Here is a 14,072-nt window from a genome sequence, read left to right on the forward strand (position 1 = left end):
GATTCTGATCAGGGTTACAGAGTCCAGGGCCAACTATAAACTGGGTGGACTTCAGGTCCAGAAGGAAGACCTCCTGTCACCCAAGAGTATGGGAAGAATATATAAACTGTGGCTGAGGAGAGATAGACAGAACTTTGGGTTCCATACATCTTATGTGTCCCATGAGAGGAATGACGGGGGCTTAGCACTTTGGAAGGCCGAGACTGGCGGATCACCTGAGGTCAGGAGTTCAAGACCAGCCTGACCAGTGTGGTGAAACCCCATCTCTACTAAAAATACAAAACTTAGCTGAGCATGGTAATGGGTGCCTGTAGTCCCAGCTACTCCAGAGGCTGAGGCAAGAGAATTGCTCAAACCCGGGAAGCGGAGGTGGCAGTGAGCCGAGATCATGCCACTGCACTACAGCCTGGGCGACAAAGTGAGACTCCATCTCAAAAAAAAAAAAAAAAAAAAAGAGGAAAAAAACATATCTGGCTGGACGTGGTGGCTCACACCTGTAATTCCAGCACTTTGGGAAGCCGAGGCAGAAGGATCACCTGAGGTCAGGAGACCAGCCTGGCCAACATGGTGAAACCCCATCTCTACTAAAAATACAAAAATTAGCCAGGCATAGTGGCAGGTGCCTGTAATCCCAGCTACTTGGGAGGCTGAAGCAGGAGAATTATTTGAACCTGGGAGGCAGAGTTTGCAATAAGCCAAGATCATGCCATTACACTCCAGCCTGGGCAACAAGAGCCAAACTCCATCTCAAAAAAAAAAAAAAAAATCTGTGGATGGGGCCAGAGATGCCCTGCCAAGGGGTAGGGAGGCTAGAACTCAACGCTGGTCCAAGATACCCATCCCCAGAATAGATACTTCCCAGCTCTGCCTGTCCTCCTCCATTTTACATCGTCTACTTCTGACCCCCAGCATAAAAGTCAATTTTACCCAATTTTAAAGTAAGAAATAATACCAATTCATTGTCCAGGAGTGGTGGCTCATGCCAGTAATCCCAGCACTTTGGGAGGCTGAGGTCGGTGGATCACTGAGGTCAGGAGTTCAAGACCAGCCTGGCCAACATGGTGAAACCCCATCTCTACTTACTAAAACTACAAAAAATTAGCCAGGTGTGGCGATGAATGCCTGTACCCCCAGCTACTCAGGAGCCTGAGGCAGGAGAATTGCTCGAACCCAGGAGGAGGAGGCTGCAGTAAGCCAAGATCATGCCACTGCACTCCAGTCTGGGCAACAGGAGGGAAACTCCATCTGAAATAATAATAATATCAATTCTCTTCAATTTCTTACAGAAGACAAGAGAAGAGAGAATACCTCCTAACTCTATATGAGACCAGCATTAACCTATATCAAACCAGACAAAGACATTACGAGAAAATAAAACCACAGACCAATATCTCTCATAAATATACATGCAAAAACCTCAACAAAATACTAGCAATTCAAATTCAACAAGGTACAAAAACAATTACACACTATGGACAATTTGGATTTATTTCAGATAATGCAAATATGTTTTAACTTTTAAAAAACAATTAATGCAGTCTATTCCATGGAGACTAAAGAAGAAAAATAACATGAGCATATAAATGGAGAGAAAAACATTTGAAAACATCCAGTACCTTCTCGTGGTTAAAAGACTGAGCAAAGAATGAACAGAAGGGAACTTCCTCAACTTTATACAGAATAGTTTTTAAAACCCCAACAGCTGGCTGGGCGTGGTGGCTCATGCCTGTAATCCCATCACTTTGGGAGGCCGAGGCGGGCTGATCACCTGAGGTCAGGAATTCGAGATCAGCCTGACCAACATGGTGAAATCCCATCTCTACTAAAAATAAAAAATTAGCCAGGTGTGGTGGCGAGTGCCTGTAGTCCCAGCTACTCAGGAGGCTGAGGCAGGATAATTGCTTGAACCTGGGAGGTGGATGTTGCAATGAGCTGAGATCATGCCACTGCACTCCAGCCTGGGCAATAGAGTGAGACTCCATCTCAAACAAACAAACAAAAAAACCCAACAGCTACCATCATAACCTAGATGGTGAGAACTAGAAGTTATCCTGCCGAGATCAGGATCCGGTCAGCCATGTCCTCTATCAGCACTCCATCTCAGCATTTTACTGAAAATGTGTATAGTATAATACAGGGGAGGAAAGTGTATACTGCTTGCGAAGGATAAAATAAAACTGCCATTTTTTGCAGATGACTGGATTGTCTATATAGTAAATCCAAAATGATCAACCTAAAAAATCTGAAACTAATAAGTAATTACAATAAGGGTACAGAGAACAAGATTTACAAAAGTAAATTGTTTCCAATACAGCACGAATGAACAAGTCAAATTTGAAATTTTAAATGCCTTAACATTTAAATTATCACTTTTCAAAATGAAACACATATAAACCTAACAAAATATATTCAAGATCATTTTTATAAAAACTATAATTCTGATGAAAAAATTCAATAACTATATACAATGTTATAGGTATTTTGAAAATATTTTTCTTCCAGTCTGAGCCTTGTCTTATTCAAATAAGAAGCATGTATTTCAGAGTGTAATCTGTATTTCACAGAAGAAATATTCTCTTCTCACATACAAGAAAACTCAGTATTGTCAAGATGTCATTTCTCAGCTTCATCTGTAGATCAACACAATCCCAATCTAAACCCAAGGAAATTATGTTGTGGATTTTGAGAACACTTTCTAACATATGAAGAGAAAAAACCAAAACCCATACAATATTGAAAAATAACAAAGTAACAGGACTGTTATTACTCAACTTCAATACTTATTATAAATCTGTAGTAATCATGAGACATTGTGTTGGCAAAATAATCCACAAATTGATCAAAGGAACAAATACAAATCTCAAAGATCTACAAAAATACAGTTAACTGATTTTTCACAAAGAATAAAAAGCAATACAATGGAGAAAAAATAGTCTTTTAACAAATGGTGCTGTAACAACTGGACATCCACATGCAAAAAAATTGAATCTAGGCATAGTTTTGCACTCCTCAAAAATTATTTCAAGGGCAGGCACGGTGGCTCATGCCTGTAATCCCAGCACTTTGGGAAGCCCAGGCAGGCAGATCACCTGAGGTCAGGAGTTGGAACCAGCCTGACCAACACGGTGAAACCCCGTCTCTACTAAAAACACAAAATTAGCTGGGCGTGGCGGTGCATGCCTGTAATCCCAGCTGCTAGGGAGGCTGAGGCAGGAGAACCGCTTGAACCCAGGAAGCAGAGGTTGAGGTGAGCCAAGATCGCGCCATTACACTCCAGCCTGGGCAACAAGAGCAAAACTCCACCTCAAAAACAAAAATTATCTCAAAACGTATCATAGACCTAAATGTAAACACAAAACAATGAAACTAGAAGAAAACAGGAAAAAAATCTAGATGTTCTTAAATAGAGCAATAATATGCTATTCTTCATTGAGATTTAAAAACAAAAACTGTGAAAGGCATTGGTCTCATTCGAATAAGAAAAGGCACAGACTAGAAGAAAAACATTTTCAAAACACCTATCTGGAAAGAAATATTATCTAAGATATGTAACAAACACTTAAAATTCAGCAAAAAGAAATGAACATCTACCATGGATTACATACATTACATATATTACTGTTTAGAACCCCCAACAGAATGAAGACCTAACATACCCAAATTATACTTTCTGAACAGTCTTTCCGACTACAAAGGACAGGAAAAGCTAAAAGACTTTTTCGTATTCCTGGTCTACCTCACTAAAATGTCTTCCGCCGGGCCGGTGGCTCACGCCTGTAATCCCAGCACTTTGGGAGGCCAAGGCAGGCTGATCACCCGACGTCAGGAGATGGAGACCATCCTGGCTAACACAGTGAAGCCCTGTCTCTACTAAAAACACAAAAAATTAGTCGGGCGTGGTGGCACGTGCCTCTTGTCCCAGCTACTCGGAGGGGGAGGCTGAGGCAGGAGAATCGCTTAAACCCGAGAGGCGGAGGTTGCAGTGAGCTGAGATCGTGCCACTGCACTCCAGCCTGGAAGACAGAGCGAGACTCCGTCAATAAATAAATAAATAAATAAATAAATAAATAAATAAATAGTAACAGAGCGAGACTCCATTCAATAAATAAATAAATAAAATGTAATATTCGAAGGGCGTTGTAGCCAGCTCTCCAGGTTGCTTGGATTATGAGGAATGCATGGCTTCCTTCCAGGGCAAAGAGTAGCATTGAAAAATAATATAATAGCTGTAACTCGGATTTTTTAAACATGGCTTCAATTTGACACGTCAGAATATTTGAGATTCTAAATCACTGTGCCAGACTGTTTTACATTAGCCCGAGATAATCAATTCTTCCTGAAAACCACTCTTTTCTCATTAAATTTTTTCTGAAGTTACTTTACTGATTTCAGGTAGAATTTTAAATTCTCCTTAAAAACAGAAACAAAAGGACTACCCGACAAAAACTAGTAAAAGCGTGCTCGGCTGGGAGCGGTAGCTCACGCCTGTAATCCCAGCACTTTGGGAGGCCGAGGCGGGCGAATCACGAGGTCAGGAGATCAAGACCATCCTGGTCAACAAGGTGAAACCGTCTCTACTAAAAACACAAAAATTAGCTAGGCATGGTGGCGCATGCTTGTAATCCCAGCGACTCCGGAGGCTGAGGCCGTCGAATCGCTTGAACCAGGGAGGCGGAGGTTGCAGTGAGCTGAGATCCCTCCACTGCACTCCAGCCTGGAGACAGGGCGAGACTCCATCGAAAAAAAAAAAAAAAAAAAAAAAAAAAAAGTGCTGAAATGTACTGACATGATCACGGGTACCTCTAAATAATTAGACTCTACCAGTTTTAAGTAAATAAGAAAAAATAAATAAAACTTCAAAGGAGTCCCTACCTTTGGGGAAACCAGCCACGTTTACCCAATAGTCCCGACATACATACACACTGGTCCCCCCCACCAGCAGGGCAGTGTCTGGCGTCTAAGAGCGCGGGGCCTAGGTGGTCTGGGCAGGGTCCAGTGGGTTGCATGCCCGCACTGGGGGTCTCCAGCCGTGGGACCGAGCGGGCGCGGAGGAGTCGGAGTGTCGCGTGGCTGGACTCGCGGTGGCCCTTGCCGTCGGGGAGCGCCGTGGTTCCCGCTCTAGGAAGTTAGTCCCCGCTGCCCCCGGAGGGCTCTGCGGCCTCCTGGGAGGGATCCTGGCGGGGAGGAGGCGGAGCCAGGCGGCCCAGGAGCCCTAAGGTTGGCGGGGCTGGAGAATTCCGGGAGACCCAAACGGGCCACGCCAGCCCAAGTAAGGATCCGCCCTCCTCCTCCGCCGGATTCCGGGGCTGGGGGTCATTCGTCCCGCCGGTTCCCGAGCGGACGTGGGAGTTGTCTGCCCGCGGGGAGTCTGAGGACCGGGACACCCGCCCTGCTGCGTGCTCAACCTGGCCGTGGCCTTGGTGGCGGCACCGCCTTGGAGCCCCTGAGCCAGGAGAAGCGAGGGTTACGGGGGTGGTGGCAGGCGGGGAACCTGACAGTCCAGGCGCCTGGTTGGGGAAAAGGCTGCGAGTGCGTGCCACTGCCAGGTGAGTCCCGGGTTCTGCTGCCACTGCTCCAGAAGGTCACCTCTTGAGCGGGCACAGCGGTGTGTGTGGCGCCCGGAGCCGCAGGGCCACCACCCAAGTGTGAGAGGGGAGCCTGGCCCGTGGCATCCACAGACCCTGCCTCTAGGCCCCAGGTCCTGGCCAGATTCGCCAAAGCCAGAGGCTGGAATTTGAAGGCTGGATGAGCGGGTTCAACTGAAGTTCAGCCCCTGCCCAACAGTGGCCAGCATGACGCGGTGACACTCTCTAGTGCCACCACGGCCCCTACCCTACTCTCAAGCCGGGTGGGCTAAGGGATTTTTCTGCCCCATGGAGTGCATACCCAACGCCAGGCAGAGGTAAGGGTCATGTCTCAGGAGTGTGGGGCTGCCGGCAGTCAGGGTCCTGCGAGACCAGGAGGGTCTTCTAGGAGGGGCCCCGAAGCCAGGGAAGGAGACGGAGCTCCAGACCCACCTTGCAAAGACGCCGCAGTCTCCGAGGTGTGGCCCTGGCAACCCCTCGCCAAATCGCCAAGGGCTCCGGGGGCCATCTGCCCTGCACACGCGCTGCCAGACTCCTGGCTACCAACCAGAGAGGAGTGGCCTGGAGGAGGCTACCAAGGACCCACCCCCTGGGAACAAGCAACCTCCAGCCTGGGCAAGGGGGTAGTGACACCCCCATCCCCAGCCTGACAACCATGTGCAGGGAGGCCCTGGACTGGTGAGTGAAGGGGATTGGAGGAGGGCAGGTGGCCCAGCAGACCCCTGACTGATTTTAGGGTGAATAAGCTGGGAGTGGAGCCGCCTGGTTGGCGGAAGGGTGGAGCCTCTGAGCGGTGGTGGGGGTTGGGGATTGAAAGGAGTTGGAGGGCGATGTCTCCCGGGACCTTTAGGGCTCCAGGCTGCCAGATTCCTGGCCAGACTCTTGCTGTCCTCCTTGAACCTCAGTTTCCTCACCTGTCCAAGACCATGAATATGGCAGAGCCATTTGGCTGATGAGGTCAGATATTCCTGCTAAGGGTTTATTAGCCTGCCTGGTCTCTGGATTTTTTTCTTTCCTGACTTTGTTAAGAAACTTTGCTGCCCAGTGTCTACTTTCGGGGAGTGAGTTGGGGAGGCAGGAAGGCAGGAATCTCACCTTTTGCTTCAGAGTCCTTTCCGGGCCCCTCCTCCATTTAGGCTCAATTAAAGCACATAGCTGGCAACAAGTTTCCTATCCAAGCCAGCTGCAGAGCCCAAAACAAAATGGTTTTGTTTCCTGACAGCAGGGCCTCGTTTCACCCCAAAATCCAAACCCCTTTGGGTGGTCAGCTTCTGATAGCAGTCTGAATTTGATTCTTGTCCTCTGGGGATGGACCCAAGGCCCTTATGATGAAGCCTTTCTCCTCCTCCATCCAACCCCTGTGCCTCCCACAATGTGTTGGGGGTTCTTAACTGTAGTGACCTGGGACTGGAAACCAGGGTTCCCCAGCAGGGGATGTGCCCCTCCCAAGCAGGCTGGCCTGGCATAGCCTGATGGACATCAGACCTGGGGCAAGAGAACTAGGGAAGGGAGCATCTCTCACCCCCGACTTTCACATGCTGCAGCCATTTACTGGGGTATGGTAGCCTGTCCGGGCACCCTGGCCTTCAGGAAGATATTTTTTTTTTTTTTTCTTCTTGAGATGAAGTCTTGCTCTGTTGCCCAGGCTGGAGTGCAGTGGCGTGATCTCGGCTTACTGCAAGCTCTGCCTTCTGGGTTCACACCATTCTCCGGCTTTAGCCTCCCGAGTAGCTGGGACTACGGGCGCCAGCCACCATACCCGGCTACTTTTTTGTATTTTTAGTAGAGACCGTATTAGCCAGAATGGTGTCGATCTCCTGACCTCGTGATCCGCCCGCCTCAGCCTCCCAAAGTGCTGAGATTACAGGCGTGAGCCACTGCGCCCGGCCAGGAAGGGATTTTTATCTTGTGCCATGGTGGGAGAAACTGAAGCACAGGGCCAGTGAGTGACAGAATCACAAAGACTAAGTGGCTGGAAAATGCTCCCCAGGCTCAACAAGGCCCCCACAGGATTCAGTAGCCTTTGGGCTACAGCAGTGGCCTGTTCTTGGCATGTGGGATCCTGGTTGACATCAGCACCTTGTGGGGGTAAGGTGGGTTTTCTGGCAAAAAAAGGGTGCTATGGGCTGGGCGTGGTGACTCACACCTGTAATCCCAGCGCTTTGGGAGGCCAAGGCAGGTGGACATGAGATCAGGAGTTCGAGACCAGCCTAACCAACATGGTGAAACCCCGTCTCTACTAAAAATACAAAAATTAGCTGGGTGTGGTGGTGGGTGCCTGTAGTCCCAGCTACTCAGGAGGCTGAGGCAGGAGAATCGCTTGAACCTGGGAGGCGGAGTTTGCAGTGAGCCAAGTTCACGCCACTGCACTCCAGCCTGGGCAACAGAGTGAGACTCTGTCTCAAAAAAAAAAAGGAATAGGGCACTGTGAGGTAGAGAGATATCACCCCCCTTTCCCGGGCCTTGGGCACAGCAAGAGTTTTGTTCTCTGACGTATATGAGGACAAGTGTCTGTGGGGGTGGAGGTGGGTCCCCTCTTTTCTTGATCAAGAAAGAACCCATACTGGGGCTGCTTGGGGGATTATGGGCCAGGTGTGCCTGACAGCTGGGTGGAGCATCGGGGGGCTCAGCTGGCCTGTGCCCCGCTGCCACCTCTCCAGGAAGAGCCAGACCCTGCACTGTTAGTGCCCACTCATGCCCAGTCCCACACTGTCCTTCACCTGGCAGCCCCCTGCCTGACTCCCTCAACTCAGCCCCTATTCGGTCTCCCCAGGGACCCTGTGGGCCCTGGGATGGGATTTCAGGAGGCAGGAAACCTGCTACCAACCTCTGCCTGAAGTTGGGGTCCCTGGCCTCTGCCTGCACGTAGGGGACGGGGATGAGCCTGTCAAAGGTCAGGATCAGCTCTGTCAGGGGTCAGCACTCAGCCTCATGCAGAGCCCTACCCTGCTCCTCACTTTGCACTGGTGGAGGCTTCAATCATGGCTGGCTTCATTCCTTCCCAGATCCCAGGAGAGACGCACATTCTGAAAGAAGATCTGAATTTTCCAGCTCAGCTGAGCCCTCGGCCCCTGCCCTTGACCACACACTTGAGTTTTCTCACCCTGAGTCCCTGCTTGCCTCTGCCCACCTGGTTATTCTAGGCAGGTGATGGTGTTTCCACCCCATGTGTGCTTGGGCTGTGAAGGTCACCTTTCAGAAGGCACTGTCTGGCAGTGGGCAGCACTGTCACTGTTGCAGAGCTTATAGCCTGCAGTGAATGCCAAGAATGAGTTCTCAGACAATTCCAGCTGAGCGGGCCCAGGGCAGGGTTAGCTGGTCTGAGAGTCCGACTTAGCATCTATTTATCAAAAAGGCTTGTTAAACCACAAACATCCACTAGATGGCTTTTTTGAGGTGGCGTCGTGAGACACTTGTGACCTTGTAAAAGCACTTAAACCGCATTCTCAGGAGGCTGTTTTCAGTGTTCCTTATCACACCACACACTCCACTCCCTGTCCTGTTTTCAAAGTCAAGGAGTTTCATTCCCATGCACAAATAACATACACACAGTGCCTCAGTATTTTTCTTTTTTTTTTTTTTTTTTTTTTTTTTTTTTTTTTTGAGACGGAGTCTCGCTCTGTCGCCCAGGCTGGAGTGCAGTGGCGCGATCTCGGCTCACTGCAAGCTCCGCCTCCCGGGTTCACGCCATTCTCCTGCCTCAGCCTCCCGAGTAGCTGGGACTACAGGCGCCCACAACCGCGCCCGGCTAATTTTTTGTATTTTTAGTAGAGACGGGGTTTCACCGTGGTCTCGATCTCCTGACCTTGTGATCCGCCCGCCTCGGCCTCCCAAAGTGCTGGGATTACAGGCGTGAGCCACCGCGCCCGGCGCCTCAGTATTTTTCTATGCCCTGACCTCAAATGCCTTGTACATAAGCTTGAATAAGTTGCCGTGTGCCCCCCCATATCTCCCCCTTCTTTAATTCTTAGAGCATGCTGGTCATCTAATGCAAGGCAAGCTTCTATTGTTCTTCTCTGGTCATGGATGGGTTGGATGGCAGCACAGAACCATCTGCAGATGCCTAGCAAACAGATACAAAAAAGAGTAAGTATAGTGGCTATCACTTAGATATGTATGTTTAACTTACACAAGGCAGTTTTGGGGTTTAACTATTGAAAGCCTTCTTGTAATTGCTGAAGGGTACTTGTTTGTAATTGCTGTGACTATTCTTCAAGTGTTTCTTTAATTCACACTCAAGAGTAGAAATTTAAGAAGATAGGTGGTCCTGATAAGCTCTTTGCAGATGTGCTTTTACTCTCTCTTAAGCATATTGGGAGCTATTATGTGGCAGAGGCGTGACATAGATAGAATTTTATTGCCAGTCACAATGTAAATTTTGACAGGTAGTGAATGCCTGCTACCAATCCCTCAGCTATTTAACAGTGGCTTCAAGAGCCTCTTGGCGAGACAGAATAGTTTTATTAATGTTTACTTGTTGAAATTCATGGATTACATTATATACTATATGGTTCACCACTGAGGCTGTGTGAGTAGATTCCGTTAGAGAAACAGCTGCAGTAGCGGCAGTTGCTGATATAGTAATAGCTGAGACTAAAAAGGCAATTAAAGTGGCCAGAAATCTTTTTGTGTGTGTATGAGACAGTGTTTTTCTAAATAGCTGCAGGGTAGAATCTCTTTCTTAGCTCTGGGTTAAATTTACAGGCAGCCACAGTTTCGCACACCGTTTTAAGATCATGACATAGGTATATTTCACTGTGTAACGTTTTGATGAGACAAGCGTGTAGCATACTAACTACTGGAAGAGACTTTAATATTATAAAAGGATTGATTTTGCTTTATGTTAGGAACACTTTGCTTAAACAAAAGTATATAAGGGTGCGTAGTAGAAATTAAGACTGTGTCAGTAACATTGTTATGCAAAGAGAGCGTAGAGTTGCCACTTCTAGTAATATGCTCACTATGTGAAATAACTTGAATAAAAAAGGAAGTCTTAATCTCTGAATTTGGGTATGAACGGGGCTGAAAGTGTGTTTCTTTTTTAGTTGTAATATTGGTCTTGAAAGTCTATACTTTGACTAGGTAATAGAACTATCGGAGGGACTCTTAAATCTAATAGTCGGATTTCCAGACAGAAGATAACTATGGGGACTTTAACCAAGTAAGGGGCCATTATTAAACAGAGGCTCTTGGCGCAGCGCAGGCTGTCTGCATGGCGACTACTGGAAGGCCTCAAACTCATGTCGCCAGTCCTTACTCGGATGGCATTTAGGAAGATTAGGCACTTGTATAGCTTCATTAGAGATTTCAGTAAGATTAGGCCAGGCGCGGTGGCTCAAGCCTGTAATCCCAGCACTTTGGGAGGCCGAGACGGGCGGATCACGAGGTCAGGAGATCGAGACCATCCTGGCTAACACGGTGAAACTCCGTCTCTACTAAAAAATACAAAAAACTAGCCGGGCGAGGTGGCGGGCGCCTGTAGTCCCAGCTACTCGGGAGGCTGAGGCAGGAGAATGGCGTGAACCCGGGAGGCGGAGCTTGCAGTGAGCTGAGATCCGGCCACAGCACTCCAGCCTGGGCGACAGAGCGAGACTCAGTCTCAAAAAAAAAAAAAAAAAAAAAAGAGAGATTTCAGTAAGATTGGTGGTAACAGCAGAAATAAAGGTCAAGTTTGCAAGCTTAGTATCCTTTTGGGGCTGATAGTAAAGATACTCCTGAGGAATGAGAGTAACACACTTACTATGTGCTATTGTGGAAAAAAACAAAGGGGGGTTACTAGACAATAAAATCAATGAGTAATTCAGTTTAATCTATCTTAAATTTCCAGTTAAGGGGTAAGACAGGGGCATCTGTCGACTTCTTGTTTAAGAAGTATCATCAGATGACAAAGGCAGGTCAGCCTCCTACTATGTAATAGCATTTAAAATGGGGATTTATAACATGACTCTAATAAACATGTTCTTGAGCTGATCTTACTTGGCAAAGGACAAGAATTACCAGCAACTTTCTTTCCTTCCTGGAGGCACCTCTCCAGCAGAGAAGTTTGTTGTCGCGGCCACGTGATCACACAGATGTTCGCTGACTGGGAGTCTTATCTAAGAACTGTCCTATGAGCGGCCTCCAATCTCCTTAAGGGCGAAGAAAGGCACTGTTGCCTGAACAGGGCCAACGAACGCAGGTGCTTTTAAGGGTAGGAGGGGCCGGGGCGCGGTGGCTCAAGCCTGTAATCCCAGTACTTTGGGAGGCCGAGACAGGCGGATCACGAGGTCAGGAGATCGAAACCATCCTGGCTAACACGGTGAAACCCCGTCTCTACTAAAAAACACAAAAAATTAGCCGGGCGTGGTGGCGGGCGCCTGTAGTCCCAGCTACTCGGGAGACTGAGCCAGGAGAATGGCGTGAACCCAAGAGGCGGAGCTTGCAGTGAGCTGAGATCCGGCCACTGCACTCCAGCCTGGGCGACAGAGCGAGACTCCGTCTCAAAAAAAAAAAAAAAAAAAAAAAAAGGGTAGGAGGAAAGGAGGGCAATGGCTTTTCTATAGTGGGAGGAAAAGGCTCTGGTCCGTCCTTACCTTCACTAGAAAAAATATCTTCCTTATGCCCTACAGAAGGGAATGAAGTAGAGAGAGGAGCACCTCCTTCCTGTTCTGGTTTGTTTTTCGTCACTAGAAAGAGTCTCTTCTTTACTCCCCATAGAAGGGAATGAAGCGGGAGAGAAATCGCTCCTTTTAAATCTTCTGAATTCCTTTCAGGTGGAGATAATGGGTGGTCTAACTCACCGTGATCTGGCAGATAAAGAGGATACAACGCAGAGCGTACTAGCGCCTAGGTGGTCAAAATAGTAACATTAGTAAAATGACTTTGCTCATATCCTCTTTTCAGGCAATGACTTACTTGCTCTTGTAACTTTAAATCTGAGGTTCTTTGATCAGGAAACTAAGGGCATTCTTGCTGAATTAAAAGCATAAGCTTATGTAGAGCTCCAGGCGCTACAGTGCACTGGATAGCCTCAAGTAGCTGTTGCACTGTTTTAAAAAATATTTTCTGCTCTTTGGTCATTTCTTGACTTATGATAAGTTAACTTTTGGTATTTTACATTGTGGGTCCTGTAGTCCTGATGGGAGTCAGGACTGTCCTTTACTGGGATTCCTCAAAAATTGACGAGCTCTCCTCCTTCACACGTAACTTCAAGGCGGTCACATCGGGGGTACCACTTGCAGAGCTTATAGCTTGCAGTGAATGCAAAGAACGAGTTGTCAGACAATTCCAGCTGAGCGGGCTGGTTGAAGCAGCTCTTCTGAGAGAGTTGGCCCGAGCATCGGTCCGCCAAGTATTTATTGAAAAGGCTTGTTAAACCACAAACATCCACTAGATGGCTTTTTTCAGGTCGGGTCATGAGACAACTGTGGCCTTGTAAAAGCACTTAAACCGCATTCTCAGGAGGCTGTTTTCAGCGTTCCTTGTCACACCACACACTCCACTCCCTGTCCTGTTTTCAAAGTCAAGGAGTTTCATTCCCATGCACAAATAACATACACGCAGCGCCTCAGTATTTTTCTATGCCCCGACCTCAAATGCCTTGTACATAAGCTTGAACATGTTGCCATGTGCCCCCCACAACTGTGGTCTCTCAGTTTTGGAAAACAGCCTCTGCCACAGCCTCCTGGGCTCTCCATCACCCTGGGGGCCACCACCCACCCTAGGAGGGCAGCTTGGAGCTCTGGGAGGTACCTCTTCCCAGCTTCTGTCCACACTGCTTCCACCTGTGACACCTCTGTGTCCTCCTTTGAAAGATGGGTGTGTCTCTGCAGGTGGATGGCTGCAAGGTTACCATGGGGAGGGCCTCTCTCCCTCCTCTGTCCTGGGTCCCTGGTGCCTTTCCCCTGACAGCTGCTGGCCCAGCCTCCCCATGAAACCTCACAGAAAGGCAGCTCCCACTGCAGCCTCCAGGAAAAAAGAAAACCAGTCCGACTGTGGGGCCGGGGGTGGCAGCAGTCCTGGACACCAGGATGGGGAGGAGGCAAGGTCTCTAGAACTCCATCCTTATTAGGTGCCCACCAGGCCCTGGAACACTGCAGAGGGTGGCCTAGGATGTCATTTTCTATTTATTTATTTATTTGAGACGAAGTTTTGCTCTTGTTGCCTAGGCTGGAGTGCGATGGTGCGATCTCAGCTCACTGCAACCTCCGCCTCCCAGGTTCAAGTGATTCTCCTGCCTCAGCCTCCTGAGTAGCTGGGATTACAGGCATGTGCCACCACGCCTGGCTAATTTTTTGTATTTTTAGTAGAGACGGGGTTTCTCCATGTTCATCAGGCTGGTCTCAAACTCCCAACCCCAGGTGATCTGCCCACCTCGGCCTCCCAAAGTGCTGGGATTACAGGCATGAGCCACTGCACCTGGCCCTAGGATCTTATTTTCTAGTTGGCAGACACCACCCAGCTGCCTTCTAGTCTTGGCACTGTGGGCATCTGAGTTCCCCCTCCTGG

General features: G+C 48.4%; 3 protein-coding genes across 3 annotated transcripts in view; 2 read left to right on the plus strand and 1 right to left on the minus strand.

Moving 5' to 3' along the window:
* LOC693803 (uncharacterized) overlaps positions 1-14,072 on the minus strand; it is a 529,045-nt gene that overhangs the window by 199,400 nt on the left and 315,573 nt on the right.
* Positions 1-14,072, plus strand: part of LOC720437 (uncharacterized) — a 219,864-nt gene that overhangs the window by 44,661 nt on the left and 161,131 nt on the right.
* LOC114674171 (uncharacterized) overlaps positions 1-14,072 on the plus strand; it is a 71,064-nt gene that overhangs the window by 11,761 nt on the left and 45,231 nt on the right. The window contains exons 5-7 of the mRNA XM_077977128.1: positions 5,123-5,546; positions 8,591-8,728; positions 9,557-9,671. Of these exons, the coding sequence (XP_077833254.1) occupies positions 5,123-5,546; positions 8,591-8,728; positions 9,557-9,671 (677 nt within the window). The remainder of the gene's footprint in view (positions 1-5,122; positions 5,547-8,590; positions 8,729-9,556; positions 9,672-14,072) is intronic.

This window comes from Macaca mulatta, chromosome 19 (assembly GCF_049350105.2).
Source record: "Macaca mulatta isolate MMU2019108-1 chromosome 19, T2T-MMU8v2.0, whole genome shotgun sequence".
Lineage (NCBI taxonomy): Eukaryota > Metazoa > Chordata > Mammalia > Primates > Cercopithecidae > Macaca > Macaca mulatta.